At 57.0% G+C, this 13,878-nt stretch overlaps 4 protein-coding genes across 4 annotated transcripts; 1 reads left to right on the top strand and 3 right to left on the bottom strand.

The window, feature by feature from the left end:
• SPRG_11983 (hypothetical protein) lies at nt 1-390 on the top strand (the record flags this gene model as incomplete). The annotated part of the gene is made up of 1 exon (XM_012351013.1): nt 1-390. Exon 1 carries the CDS (start codon nt 22-24, stop codon nt 388-390), a length of 369 nt encoding a protein of 122 aa, XP_012206403.1. The 5' UTR covers nt 1-21.
• Nucleotides 391-554: 164 nt separating this feature from the next.
• On the bottom strand, nt 555-2,469 carry SPRG_11982 (hypothetical protein; the record flags this gene model as incomplete). Its single annotated transcript, XM_012351012.1, has 4 exons — nt 555-791; nt 918-1,101; nt 2,034-2,193; nt 2,268-2,469. 4 exons carry the CDS (start codon nt 2,467-2,469, stop codon nt 555-557), a joined length of 783 nt encoding a protein of 260 aa, XP_012206402.1.
• Nucleotides 2,470-4,219: 1,750 nt separating this feature from the next.
• SPRG_11981 (TKL protein kinase) lies at nt 4,220-4,865 on the bottom strand (the record flags this gene model as incomplete). Its single annotated transcript, XM_012351011.1, has 2 exons — nt 4,255-4,865; nt 4,220-4,231 (listed from the first exon to the last, which is right to left on the bottom strand). The coding sequence occupies exons 1-2, from the start codon at nt 4,804-4,806 to the stop codon at nt 4,220-4,222; spliced, it is 564 nt and encodes a 187-aa protein (XP_012206401.1). The 5' UTR covers nt 4,807-4,865.
• A 2,458-nt stretch (nt 4,866-7,323) lies between these two features.
• On the bottom strand, nt 7,324-7,999 carry SPRG_11980 (serine/threonine protein kinase; the record flags this gene model as incomplete). Its single annotated transcript, XM_012351010.1, has 2 exons — nt 7,324-7,891; nt 7,938-7,999. The coding sequence occupies 2 exons, from the start codon at nt 7,997-7,999 to the stop codon at nt 7,324-7,326; spliced, it is 630 nt and encodes a 209-aa protein (XP_012206400.1).
• Between the last annotated feature and the right edge of the window lie 5,879 nt (nt 8,000-13,878).

Genomic DNA, 13,878 nt, shown 5'->3' with positions numbered 1-13,878 from the left:
CCCGCGTCGCTACTGGACTGTATGCGAGGTAACATGCGCGATGTGAGCTGCATTCCGTTCGTGCTACGGTCGCGGCGGGCCTCGCTGGACAGCGTGCGCCTTGCACCATACATTGCGCTCGCCATCGAGTTCCTTTGCTCGCCAGCCGCGCGCCCGCGCTACGGAAATGGCCTCATGAAAGACCTGGTGTTCTTGGCGCTGCTGACAGCGGGGACGCCCGCCTTTGCGACCGTCGACGCCAAAGTTCGAATGTGCTACCGAGACGACGTCTCGTTCCAGACGTTTTGTGCCATGCTCGTCGAAGAAACGACAAGCACTATGGAAGTTCTCGTTTTGGAAGAGTACATGCGCTTAGCGGACGACGAGTCGGAAGGCGAAATGTCGTCTTAAAAGCGCATTCCGACATCGGAAATGGCAAAAATAGTACTACATGACAATATTGTCTGTTGAGGCGACTTGTCTACGAGTAATGCGCAAGTGCTATAGTGTGCGATACGAGTACGCAGGATGAGAAGGGCGTTTTGCTTGCATTGTCGACCCGATGCGGAGTGGCATCATGGGACCTTGTTGGGCCCTCGTGGCCGTCTCCAATTGAGAAGCAGCTGCAAATACTCGACGGCGAGGTCCACACACGTGGCGACGCGCTCACTGCACAGCGAGTCTTGCCGCGACCACACGACGGCTGGAAGCGAGGAGCTCCTGGTCGACGCCGACGTGATCGGCACCACGGCCACGTCACACGTGCTGTAGAACGAGAGAAAGCACCCGTCAAGTGCCTCGAACGCCGTCGTCTGGTGGCCGTGCGAGATCGTGAATGCGCCGCCGACGCAGTTGGAAGTAGACGACCGTCGCAAAGGTATCGGGTGGCGGCGTTGTTGGCTTCAACGCCGACGCGTCACCGGCCAAGTCGATCGCACCAGCGTCATGTCGAACATGACGCCGGACTCATTGCACGCCTGCTCAATGCCGAGTTGGCCGAGGAGGCAGGAATCCTCCACGTAGTCGGCGGTGGCGTAGCCATCGCGGAGGATGACGTCCTTGGCGGGTACGCGGCCAGCGTACTTGGTCGTGAGCGCCGCCACGGTGTCGCGAGAGTGACCACTAAGCCATCTCGATGCCGTCAACGGTCGCTGTCGGTTTGCGCTCGTTATCAGGTGTGTCAAGACAGCACTGCGGCCTCGCGCGCCAATGTGCGCAAACGACGCGTGTTCTTCATCTTGTCGTTGCGCATGCAAAACAAATATGATGGACCAGCCGACGCCACGTGGGACTCATGCGTGGAACTTGAGCTCAATACTTCCAGCCCTTGCTGCGTAGCAATATCGTGTCGTTGGCAAATACCATTTGAACTCGATGAGCATCGACACAACCTCGTCAAAGGCAATCTATTGTGTTTTCACCTCCACAGCGTTCTACTTCGCCTTCCCGTGCGCCCGCTGTATCTTCTACAACCACTAATATATATATCGTAATAACTAGGTTCCTGCGGAGTGGGCTGGTAGGAAACCTCTTTTTGAGGGAAAGTTGAGCAATGGAGCCGGTGGAAGTGCGAAACATCTGAAGCGTGTGTCTTCCGCGTCGCTCATTGTGTTATGTGAAGGTTGTGAGTTGCGAGCATGCAGTTTGTGACCGCATCTTGCGTGCTGTCGGCGAAGCGCAACACCACAGAGCTCGAGCGACATGGCGCCAAGATGATGCAAGAGTAGGACACATCGGTTGTTTCAGGGAATTTCGACCAATGGGAAAGAGGTTCAGCGACACGCCGTGAAGAAAGTACATTTGAATTTCTACCAATCACTGCAGCCGTGGACATGGAGACAGACACGGAGATGGACAGACGGACAGACAATTAATCCCCCCTGGGCTGGTGTAAACAGAGGTTCCTACCAGTATTATGCACACCATGATCAAGAGACATGTCGTACAAGAGACATGATGTACAACATACATGTTAGGCACTCTCTGCAGCGGTCGCTCCCTAGCTCTGTGGTTCGTCGCGAGCAAGCGCATCGTCAAGGCGTCCTTGCAACAACTCGTTAATGTCCGTTGCCGTAGGGCGGTGCGCCGGGTTGGCGGCTACGCAGCGATCCACGAGGTCTCGGTACCACTGCTCGCAGTCGTCGCGCAGCGCTGGGCGCAAGCCGCCGTAAACGACGGCCATCGTCATGGCAACTTCGTCTTCGAGGTCGTCGTCTTCAAACGGGAGCTGGAACGTATCGATCTCGGTCATGAGGATGCCAAACGCGTAGATATCGGACGCGAATGACGGTCGCGAGTCGCCTGCGAGCACCTCGGGGCCGTCCACCCGAGAAGCGCGTCGTCGGTCACCGACGTGCCGGGGACACCGACTTGAAAAAACTCTGTCGGGCTCAAAAAGACGTTGTAGCTCGAGAGGTGCCCGTGGACGAGGCTGTGCGCGTGAAGGTCCACGAGTGCGTTGACCACAATGTAGAGCAATTGAAGCGTCATAGGACATGTGGCTCGCAAGCCCGCGCGTACTTGAGGCTCCTGCAGCAGCTCGCGGAGGCTTTTGGCAAGCGAGAACTTGACAAAGATGCTCGTGGGCACGGCGGTGGCCACGACCGTCACGACAAATGGCGAATGGCAGCTATCCCATACCGTGCAGACTATAGCAAGCAGACAGAAGTGTACCTCGCAATGGCCTCGACGTCGTCGCCTTCCCCAACGTGGTAGAGCTTGACAACGTGTTCATGGAGCGCAAACGGTGCATCATGAGACGAAACTTCTTCGGCCGGGATCTACGTGCGAGCCATGACGTGACAAGTACAGGCCACGGTGCTACCTTGAAGGCTGGGCGGGATGTTCGCGCATACAATGAGCGGGCCAATGCACCCTGACCGCGCAAGCTGGCACTGGCATGCGGTGTGAGCCCGGCCTAAATTATGCCTCGTCAGAAGACGGGTGAACACAAATGCGAACAACGAACCATGGTATGCTGTGCCAACGACGGGCGAGAAAAAAGCGCTTCATCGCCGACATCGGGCTCGCGTTGCTCACGGTTCTGTTGCAGAGGGTGATTGATGTGGGCGAGCCAGTTCAATAGACTTCGCGGGAGCGCAGGTACATCGTTGGGAGTCTACATGGCGCCAAAAGTGTGTGCCGAGTCAGTGTTCGCGACAAACATACGCGACGGGGGGCCGTTGAGATGAGGGCCAACTTGAGACGCACGCGAAGCATCTTGAGCTCGTTCGTGCTCGGCTGCAGATGCGAGCACTGAGGGCAAACCGTCTCCCCAATCGTCATTGTCTTTTGGAGGCACGAGATGCACTCGCGCATCCAGTCCACGGGGTACCCCCGGTGGTGGAGCCGGAATAGACGTCGAACAACAGCCACGGTGCGGTCTGTCGACGATGGAGCGTGCCCACACGCAGCACACCATGCGATGTCGATGGCGTGCCAACTGCCACAGCCGACGCACATCACCTCGGGGGCCGCGGCGTTTTCCGTCTGAGTAGTAGGTCGATGGTCGAGATACACTATTGAGAGCCGTAAGCTCGTACCCGCGAGACCGCCACCGAGAGCATCGGCACAACCGGGTGGAACACGGGATCTTTTCGAGCCTCGGCGAGTGGAGTCGTTCCGTCCTACTTTCTTTCATGAGCTCAAGAATCGAGCCAAGTGACATGCCTTGGCGGCAATGCGAGCGTCGGCCCCCGTCGCGACGAGCTGCTTGATGCACCACTTATTGGCCATATGGAAGGCACACAAAAGTGGTGTCTTGCCTTCCTACGTCGTCCGATTCGCACTTGTTTATTAAGACCAAGACTTGGATGTACATTGTCGCGCATGTCGACGTCCGCCCCCGCATTGATGAGGATGCACAAAAGGTACTCCAAACGCTTGGTAGCAGCTTCGTGGAGCGGAGTCCGGCCACCCTACTCGACTCTTGACGGTCACCATCGGAAGAGTAAGCATACGCTCATGTCGTTGACGTCAGCACCGCGAGATAGGAGGAATTGAACAGTTCGTGTAGCACGAGCTGACGTGGCCGCCAAAAGCAGGGACGCACCACCCTATATAGACGATTTAGAATAGTCCATGACGCAAAGGACAACCGGCAACGTCGAGTCCACCGACAGACCACGGCGCAGCAGCTGCATCACCGTGTCGACGGAATCGTGGGCCACTGCACGCAGGTACGTCTCTGCCATCTAATATCATTATTGCCAAAAATGAAGTGATCGGGTCGTGTCTCAAGTCAGAGCGTACACTCATTTTTGTTGTGGCAGCGACCGCGATTGCCTCGTGGAGGATCTCGACGACTCGTTGAATGGTCGGGCGATCGTTCGGGTCCCCCTGCAAACACTTTTGAGCGAGCGAGCGCAGCCACGGCTCGCCGTCTTTTGTCAGCGTCGGACGAAGAGTGCCGTTGATGACACCGCGCACAAACGCAATCGGGTCTTGGACATCTTGGTCAAAGTACGGCGGTTGACACGTGTCGAGCTCCGTAAGAAGGACTCCGAAGGCGTAGATGTCGGCGGGAGAGCTGTACTTGGTGCCGTTGGCGCGAAGGATCTCGGGGGCCATCCAATATCGTGTGCCGGGCGCTTCCGTCATGTCGGTGGCTTCGAGCCGCGCGAGGCCAAGATCGCTGAGCTTGATCTCGCCACTTGTGCTCAAGAGCACATTATGACTCTTGATGTCACGATGAATGATGTCTTTCGCGTGCAGGTCGTTCAAGGCGTTGGCGACGACCCATGCCACTTGGAGGCTCGTCACATTCACCGACAGGCGTTGCTTCAGGCGCTTCTGGTCGAGGTACGCCCGAAGGCTGCCACCGTCCATGCATTCAAAGAGAAGTGCTGGCGCCTCCGAGTATCGGTCGGCAACAGCGACAACCCGGACGAGGTACGGCGACGGACACCTACATGACAAGTTCTTCAGGATTCCAGCCAACAAAGCTCCAAGGTACTTGACGAGTGCGTCCGCTTCGGCCATGAGCGTCTTGACGTGACTTGCGTTTCGAACTTTCTTGACCGCGACCGTTTGACCCACGTACGAGCCAAGGAAAACGACACCAAAGCCACCGACACCCAGTTCCGTCGTGGTCACTTCATACTCGGTTGCCGAAATCTACAACCGTTATTGTCAGCGCTCGCAAACAGTCGCGGAGGTGACCTCGGCCACAGCTCGTTGGACGCGATCAAAGAGCTTTTTGGCCATCGAGGTATAGCCACGCTGGATGGCAATTGCCAGTGGCGTCTTGCACTCCTATGTTTGTTGCGGAAATATGAGTCCATTGATCTCTGCGATCCATCGAGTCGTGGTACTTGGTTGAGCGTCTCCAGTAGGACACGACGCTTGGCGAGAAGCAGGTCGAGCATGGCTTCGTTGTTTGCAAGGACGGCCAAGTGAACCAGCGAGCACCCAACCTGGCACAATGTTGAGTCGTGTCCACACTTCTTGTTCGTGTACCTCGTCGTAGACGTTGCAGCTCATCGGCTGCTGCAGCAGAGCGGCAAAGCTTGACGCGTCATTGTGACTCATGGCTCGCAACAAGGCCAGTCTCTACGTGGGATAACATTGGATTGAGTTAGATCCTTGCTCCAAGCAGCGTCGTACGTGGGTGTACGCAGGCTGAAAAGCTGGGTGAGTGTGCGGTTTTCCTTCAGAATGGCAAAGTCAATGGCTCGCAGACCCATCTAGGTACTTTGATGAATGCTCATGAGCTAAATGGGCTTGTTGGTCACCTTCTTGTCCCTCAAATCCACGTCGACCCCAGCACGCAGCAAAGTCTCGACAATGTCGACCTTGCCCTTCGTCGTCGCCAATTGAATCAACGTTGTCCCGTACTGTTTAGTAGAAATCACTTCACCAAGGTCGAAGACGCGTCGTCATACCGTGTCGCGTTCGTCAAGATCAATGTCAGGCGAAGCCAAGAGCGCAGCGACAGCGACCGCGTGGCCGGCGACAATCGAAACGTACAGCGGCGACACCCCACACTAAGCACAAAAGATGAAATGACGTTGCAAGATCCAGGAGGCACTTGCGTATTTGGCGTTGACGTCGACACCGCGAGCAAGCAAGACTGGAATGACGTCGGCGACACCGTATTGGCAGGCACAGTGCAGCGGACTCTGCCCATTCTACAGGGCTACTTTGAACACATTGCCTGCAAACACAGCGATACCGTGAGAGCATTGATATCGACTCCAGCTTGGACCAGAAGCGTCGCAACATGACCGTGCTGGTGTGCAATGGCGGCATGCAGCACCGTGGCACCACTCTACCATTTGCACTGTAAGGCGTGCTTGGCATCATTCAAACGACGAACCTCGTTGCGTTCTGTCGTACACGCACCAACGTCCAAAAGCAATGCGGCAACGGCCTCGTGTCCAAAGATGGCCGCGTAGTGCAGCGGTCGATCCAGCTCCTACAAAATATGCAATTTCAACTCTGACGTTGACACGGAAACGGACGTTGTCGGCGGCTTCCCAGTCGGCGCCGTACTCCAGTAGAGTGAGAACGTTCTCCGTGCACCCTTTTGCCACAGCAAAGTGCAGTGGCGTGCGTCCTCTCTATACAGCAACTTCGAGATGAGTGGACGGCCCATGCTTGAGCAACCCACGTCGTCTTTGGGATCGAGGGTGATATTCGCAACGCCGAGAAGCTTCTGCAGCATCGCGCCGTCGCTCTGTTGTGCCGCTGCGTGCAGCGCCGTCACACCGAGCTACGAAAGTGCTTGAGGCCGTCGGAGGAGACGACGCACGTACACTTGAGGCGAGATTGACGTCCGCGTTGTGCGCCAGCAGTACATCCACAAGGTTGCTGTGTCCAAGGCCCACCGCAATCACCAGTGGTGTCTCTCGCGTCTGCAACACACGTGAGATATCTCTCCCCACTATCCTGTGTTGCTACGTACCGTGTCCGCTGTATCAGGATGCATGCCTTGGGCCAGAAACGTGCTGACGGTCTCAACGTCGCCCACTTCAGCAGCACGCTTAAACATCTCGCCCGCCTACGCAACGAGGTTGCAGCACTTCTGCACAGTCCCATTGAGCGTGTACGCTAATTGGGGCTTGTCCGATTCGCTACAAGAGAATCATAATATGCTAGAGCAGACGATAATATGGACCGACAAATGGAAAGATCGGGCGTTCGCGGGAGTCCGTCGTCTCGGATTCGTCGCGCGAGCGAATAGAGACAGCTTCAATTGCTTGGAGACCCGCCTAGTAGTGGCCTCTACTCATCGATGCTGGATACAGTGCAGGGACTCTGTACCGCTCGGTCCACCTCGAAAACGGGCATCGAGGCCACGAGGTGTGGTTGCCTACAGAGTCCATGTGACGTGATCACAAGGGATCAAGAATACACGACATACGATTGCAACTTCGGCAGCAAGATTTCGACGAGCTTGGCCGCCGTCGGACGGCGCGTCGGATCCAAGTCCGTGCAGTCCGCTGCAAGTGTCGTGACCCACTGGGTGCTTGGATCGCGAGGGTTAGGGCACAGCGTCTGGAGGAGTATCCCAAACGAGTAAATGTCGGCGGGCGTGCCGTAGCGGCTTCCGGACGTGAGCACTTCGGGCGCCATCCAATTCTTCGTTCCTTTTGCGGTCGACATGTAGTCGGCTTCCTCCTTGGCGACACCGAGGTCACCGACCTTGATGTAGTACTTGGACGAGAGGAGGATGTTGTCGGTCTTGATGTCACGATGGACAACGTTCTTGGCGTGAAGATCGTTCAAAGCGTTGGCAACGACCCAGAGAATCTCAATGGGCGCGTATACCACGGGGACGGGTTTGTCTGCAGCGATCTTCTCGAGGTACGAAGCGAGGCTGCCGCCGTCCATGTACTCGAAGATGAGCTGTGGCGCGTCCGATTTCGCGTCTGCCGTCGCAAGCAGCCGCACAATGTACGGCGACGGGTTGCTATGCACGTGACGTGAGACGTGAGTTCAAATCCCAGTCGTCGTACTTTTTGAGGACGTCGATCTCGTAGCGGAGGCTCGCAGCGTTGCAGCTGCTGTTCAAAAGCATCTTCACCGCTACGTCTTGCCCAAAGAGAGAGTCCTTGAAGACGATGCCGTAGCTACCACGGCCGAGCTCGCGTAGCTTCGATGACGAGCGTGCAGACACCTATGGACCATTAGTGGTTGCGATTGAGTTGCATAATGTTTGGAAACGTACTTGTCCCGTTGTCGTGGCGTGTGCTGCATGCAGTTGACGAACGAGTGACTGACTACCCAGCTTGGTGGCAGTGGCTGTGGGTGACTCATCAAACTACAACCGTCACCGTACTGGTCAGGACACTACTGTAGCATGCCAGACTGAGCAAACCTTGTTGACATGAAAAAGTTCGACGGTCGCATCTCGAAGAATCTCCGCTACAAGCTTGTCGTGGCTGCCGAGCACAGCAAGGTGCAGAAGAGTATTGCCGTGCTATCTCGGATCAGCGTCGGTGAGATAAACGTAAAGCTGTACCTCGTCCGTCTCGTTGATGCTGAGGCCCTCCGAGCGCAGTGCTTGGACGGTTTGGATGTCGCCATGGCGGGTCGCATGCAGCAGCTTCATTTTCTACCCCACGAGCGTCAACGAAAGAACGTTTGCGAACTATCATGAACGTGTACCTTGGTGCGCACGTCGCTAAGGACCGATAGGACATTGACATGTCCATCGTCTTGAGCGACTTGGACAGGCGTTCTTCCGTCCTTCCACATTCGCAACATGAACGAGCGTACAAGGGGGCGTTGACGCTTACAAAGGCCGCCTCTTCGAGCTTGGCTCCTGCATACGCAAGCTGGCGCACAACCTCGGAATAACCGGTGGCAGCAGCGAAAAACAGTGCTGTCGCTCCGAACTAGTATACAGGCAATGTCATGTGACGTCTTGAAGCGAGATGCATACCTGCGGATCGGTGGCATTGATGTTGGCGCCTCTGTGGAGCAAAATCGACACAATCTCCGTTTGCCCGCTGGCCGCTGCTACATTTAGGCACGGCTGCTACGACCTCGATGAGTCTCCACGCTGCAATATGTGCATCGTTCGTACCGCTCCCGAATGATTGATCTTTGCGCCAACGTCCAGCAAGGCTCGAATTGCGTCGGTTTGGCCCCAAACGCTGGCTATGTACAGCGGCGAGATGCCCGTCTAAAGTTTGTCAATCCAAAGACGAGGACAGCGTGAGCGTACGTGGGAGAGAGCGTTTGGATCGGCCCCGCGCTGGACGAGGAAGTGGATTATTTCCGTGCATCCACGCTGCGCCGCATACGCGACGACTCCGTGGCCATCCTAGGGTCATTTGTATCAATCAGCATGCTTGGACTCATATAAAGGAAGACTACCTTGTTGACGTCACGTACGTTGGCGCCAGCAGTTAGCAGTTGTGCAGCAATAGATACGTTGCCGTGGTTCGCTGCCACCAAGATCGCCGACGCCTTCTCCTACGATGCACTGACTTGGCCAAGTGTCCTATGGAAAGGGTTGATACAGCATTGTCTGCGTCGTGAACGTTGGCGCCCTCTGCAAGAAGCACTTGAACCATTTCTTCGATGCCAAGTTTTATGGCGACGCCAAGCGCGTTCGTGATCTGGACGCAGGCGTAAGTCCATGATATGCACAGTTTGCCACGGATACCCCGTTCTTGTGGTTGACGTTGGCACCACGTGCCAGAAGCAACCGTACGATGTCGACCGCACCACACCGAACCGCTACGAGGAGTGCTGTCGACCGGTTCTAGCACAGTAAAACGTCCGATATGTCTAGTCATTTACAAAACGCCGCACCGTTCGTTGTCCATCGACCTTGGCACCGGCGTCAAGCAGCATCTCGGCAATATCGATGTGTCCTTCGCGCGCCGCGACGTACAGAGCAGGGTCACCAATCTATGCAGCTCATCAGATCCGTCACGGGTGTGCCGGCCGTAGTATACGTTGTTGCGGCTGTTGGGATCAGCGCCGTCATGAAGGAGCTCGGCCACCACCGCTGTATCGCCTCTTGCCACGGCGTCGACTAGACTCATGCTCCTCGACGTGGCTCGTAGTGTCAGATCAAAACGGCAATGTGGACTCGTCAGCCGATGCCGTCTGCTTTCGCAATCCCGTGCAATCAAATGATAGAGGTATATCAGCAAACGATGTATGTATTGTTAAAGGTTGTTGGCTCCAAGCATTCGGTATCGACCAAGGCCCTTGCCATTGGCTGATTTCAGCGAATCACCTCCACGTAATTTACAATTCCCCATCGCGTTGGCATCCGGTGGGCAAAGCCGAGGGGCAGACTTGTTTGCATCCAGCTGCATCCGCAGCGGGTCAGAGAGTGCGGCTGGCAACATGTGCCGAATATAGGTGCCAATTCGGCATCTCATTTATGGCATATGCCACCTCAATGCCACCATTGTGCCGTACAATTTTCACAGGATAAACGGAAGGCCGGCCGTGAGGTACGGGCGTGCTCGCACAGCGTCCATCACCGACGAAGGCGGCAACCTTGAACACGAGGACGTCGTGCAAGCAACGGTGCAAGTACGCAGACGCCACCGTGTCCTGTGGGTGCGCGCGCATGTACGTCTCCACGTCGAGCAATTTGGGCAGTTGCACAGGTGGACAGACGACGGCGAGACGCAGAGCCTCCTTGTCGACCGCCTCGTGCCACACGTGACCAGACTGCTGGCGATCGTCGAGGCTCTTGGGCAGCGTCTTTGGGTCGCCATCGTTGGGATCTACGTGATGACGCACACCGATGGTTGGTGGAGGGATAGCGAAAAAAGTCTCTCTATACAATCGATGCCGATCGTCGATGCGTTACCCCTTGCGACGAGAGGCGCCGCGTAGCGGTTGACCTCGCCGTCCGAGTCGAACGTGTTCTGGAAGTTCCATCGATGACGGATCACGTTGGCGCCGAGACGTCGGCCAAGTACGGTTCTTGAGCGCGTCACGGGGCGTACGCGGCTCGGGCATCGTGATCAACGCAAGGACACCGCATTCTGCTTGCTGCTGGAGCGTCTGAGCACTTGACGAAGCACCTTGGTCTTGGTCGGAGCGCTCTTGATCTGGTTGCCACTCACGTCCAAGGCGCAGAGGCCGCGAGGCAGTGCCGGTGCGAGCAGCGTCTGGTCGGCATCCTGGAGGCCATTTTGGGCCAAGCACAGGGTCGGATGCTGCGGCAAATGCCGTAGAATGGCAGCAACAAGATGGAGTTGATGGTTGTCGTGGGAGAGGAACGCTGTGTCAGGGTCGAAAGGTCAAGCGCCTTGAGATGGCGCAGCGAGAAAAGATAGCGATTGCAAACCGTCATTGTCCAAGTAAATTCCGATCGAGTGACGTTGGCGCCGTCACGTGCAGGAGCTGGAAGCGCCCAGTGGGCAGCTGGTTGGTTCAGAGCGCGAGAGGACGCAGCGTCGTCAGCCGTGAGAAGCGCTTGCGCAAACGTCGTCGTGTTGACGCATGCGAGCGTGCGTTGTCATCGCGCTTGACGACGCAAGCTGCGTCTCGCTCAATGTGGCGAGCGACTCGGCGTCGATGGAATGAAGCTCGAGCTGCGTCACCCGCCACGAGCCAAGCAACCGCATTCTGTACGCTTGCGTCCGGAAGCAGTTGCACCTTGCTGGTCTCGGGCTTGTGCAGGCGGACGTCCGACAAGAGCGGCGTTGTCAAGAGGCCCGCCGGGATGCCATCGGACTGTGCCGCCATGATCTGCAAATATGCAGCGAGGCGAGTCGCGAGCAGCTGGAGAGCGCACCAAGATCGAGCTCAAGTGTTGTTGTCGTTGATGTGCTAACGTTGCACTTAAGCCCTACGTTGAAGGCGGTAGCAGTCTCCAGCGGCGGCCACGGTGCTGGGCTCCAGCGAGGTTGCGCGTGTCAAAGGCCTGCATGTGGCCATGTGGTGGCGGCTGTGCACGTGCACCGTATCGTAGAGCGGTAGCGCGCCCATGGCACGCTCGAGCGTCCGCAGTAGCATAAACGTGCGCAGGTGCAGCGACAGGAAGCCCACGAGCTCGAGGACGACGGCAAGCGTCGAGGCTGTGCGTCGCCAGCGTGCGCAAGAAGCCGACCACCGTCTCGGCGCGTCCATGAAGCGCGGGACGAGGCGCGCGCAGTCGGGCTGCTGCGACACGATCGATCGGTCCATCGACAAGACATTGCTCGAAGGGGTCGGGCTGCAAGGTTGCCGCCTTCGTCGGTGATGGACGCTGTGCGAGCGCGCCCGTACCTCACGGCCGGCCTTCCGTTCATCCTGTGGTCGCGGCGCGACTCGCTCGATAGCGTGCACCTTGCATCGTACATTGCGATCGCTACCGACTATCTTGCTCGGCGCGCCTACTCGAGGCCGGGGGCACACTTCGTGGTCTGGTCAACTTGATGCTGGTCACGGTCGGGACGCCAGCCTTTGCGGTGGTCGATACTGAAGCCTGAAGAGCCGCGACTTTGCTGCGTTCAAGAGAGCATGCGACGGCCCCGACAAGACGACACTGAACACGATGCAAGCTCTCGTCGTAGAAGAGTACCTAAGCGTATACTAGGAAGAATGGAGTATACCAGTATTCCCGTCATGTGATTTCTTTTCTATTGGACGTGGTCACAGCATCGCCAACACGGCGCCACTACCGCAAACGCCCGGCATTGTGTATCGCATGGTGTTGTAGCTAACGCAATCAGGGTGACAATGCGGTTCAATGCAACGCCAAAGCGATCGCTAGCACCAGAAAATGAAGGGTTGCCGCTATGGAGGGCGATTCCGTGATGATGTTGTCGGCGCACTCACTAGTCGACGGCAGCGTTGGGGACTTGCTCGTTGCTTGGCGGTCATCGCTGGCGGCACCACAGCAGAGATGATGGTCACAGCAAAAATTGGGTTGGTTGACGACAATGCCACATGTATGCGGCATCCCCAAGAAGCAAGACCCACTACGATTGCTTCGTCGGGAGTAGCGTCCCTGAAATGGTGCCCCGTGCTATGATGGCGCTGACCACTGACGGTGCCTGCCATGGTCGGGTGCTTGTCCTTGATGTGCTCACAGCGCTTGCGCACGACCGCGGTACATTCTTCGATGGTGCACTTGTGTACCTTGTAGCGCGGCAAGCACGGGATGCAAGCTGCTTGTTGGTTCCGCTGCATATTTGCTAATGACGACGCCCCAAAAAGTGAAAAACGGCATGTCGGTACAAATCGGTTTCAAGCTGGTCTGGGTTGGGTACGGGCCATACAAGTTGTATGGCCCGTACCCGATCCAGACCTGCTTGAAACCGATTTGTACCGACATGCCGTACGTTTTCTTTGGACCCTCGGACCCCCCACCCACCGATTCGCCATGGGTATTCTACCCCCACCCACAGATTTTTACCCACCCTCTCTTAGGTTCGTCAACACTATTTATGGGAGCTTGGCAGCGAGGCTCTGCCCTGCTATCCGGTTTTTCCCCTCCACAATCCGATATTAACCGGTCAGCCGAACCGGCTTACCGATCCGTGGACGCGGACAGGGTTCGCGAAAACGCGGACACGGAACCCATTGCTCGAAGCTATTGCTCGAATGTTCCCGCGTCGTTCTCCTGGCGTGTCGCGCTGCCAGCTGTGGTTGCATAAATGTGGCAGTTGAAGCACAGTTGATGCGCGCGGGCCATGTCGTTGTACTTGGACCCCAAGCGATATGGCTGCAACTGCTTGTCGAGTGCTGCGGCGGGTTCGTGAAAGGACGACGTAGATCCGAACCATTATCGCTCGACGAGGCAGGTTGCGAGGTGTGCTGCGACTGCTGCGGACGCGACGTCTGTGAGTACGACGGCTGCGCGTGCTTGTTGGTGCGATAACGACCAGCGATCGCGCGGCAACGACCCGCGCCAACAATCACGCGCCTCGGATTAAGTGCAGCGACCGGTATGTCGCAGCGCGGATGGCCAAGTGCCCATTCACCTATGTG

Source organism: Saprolegnia parasitica (genome assembly GCF_000151545.1).
Source record: "Saprolegnia parasitica CBS 223.65 unplaced genomic scaffold supercont2.73, whole genome shotgun sequence".
Classification (NCBI taxonomy): Eukaryota; Oomycota; class Saprolegniomycetes; order Saprolegniales; family Saprolegniaceae; genus Saprolegnia; species Saprolegnia parasitica.
Note: the sequence above shows the minus strand (reverse complement) of the source record. Positions and strands in the feature narration are given on the sequence as shown.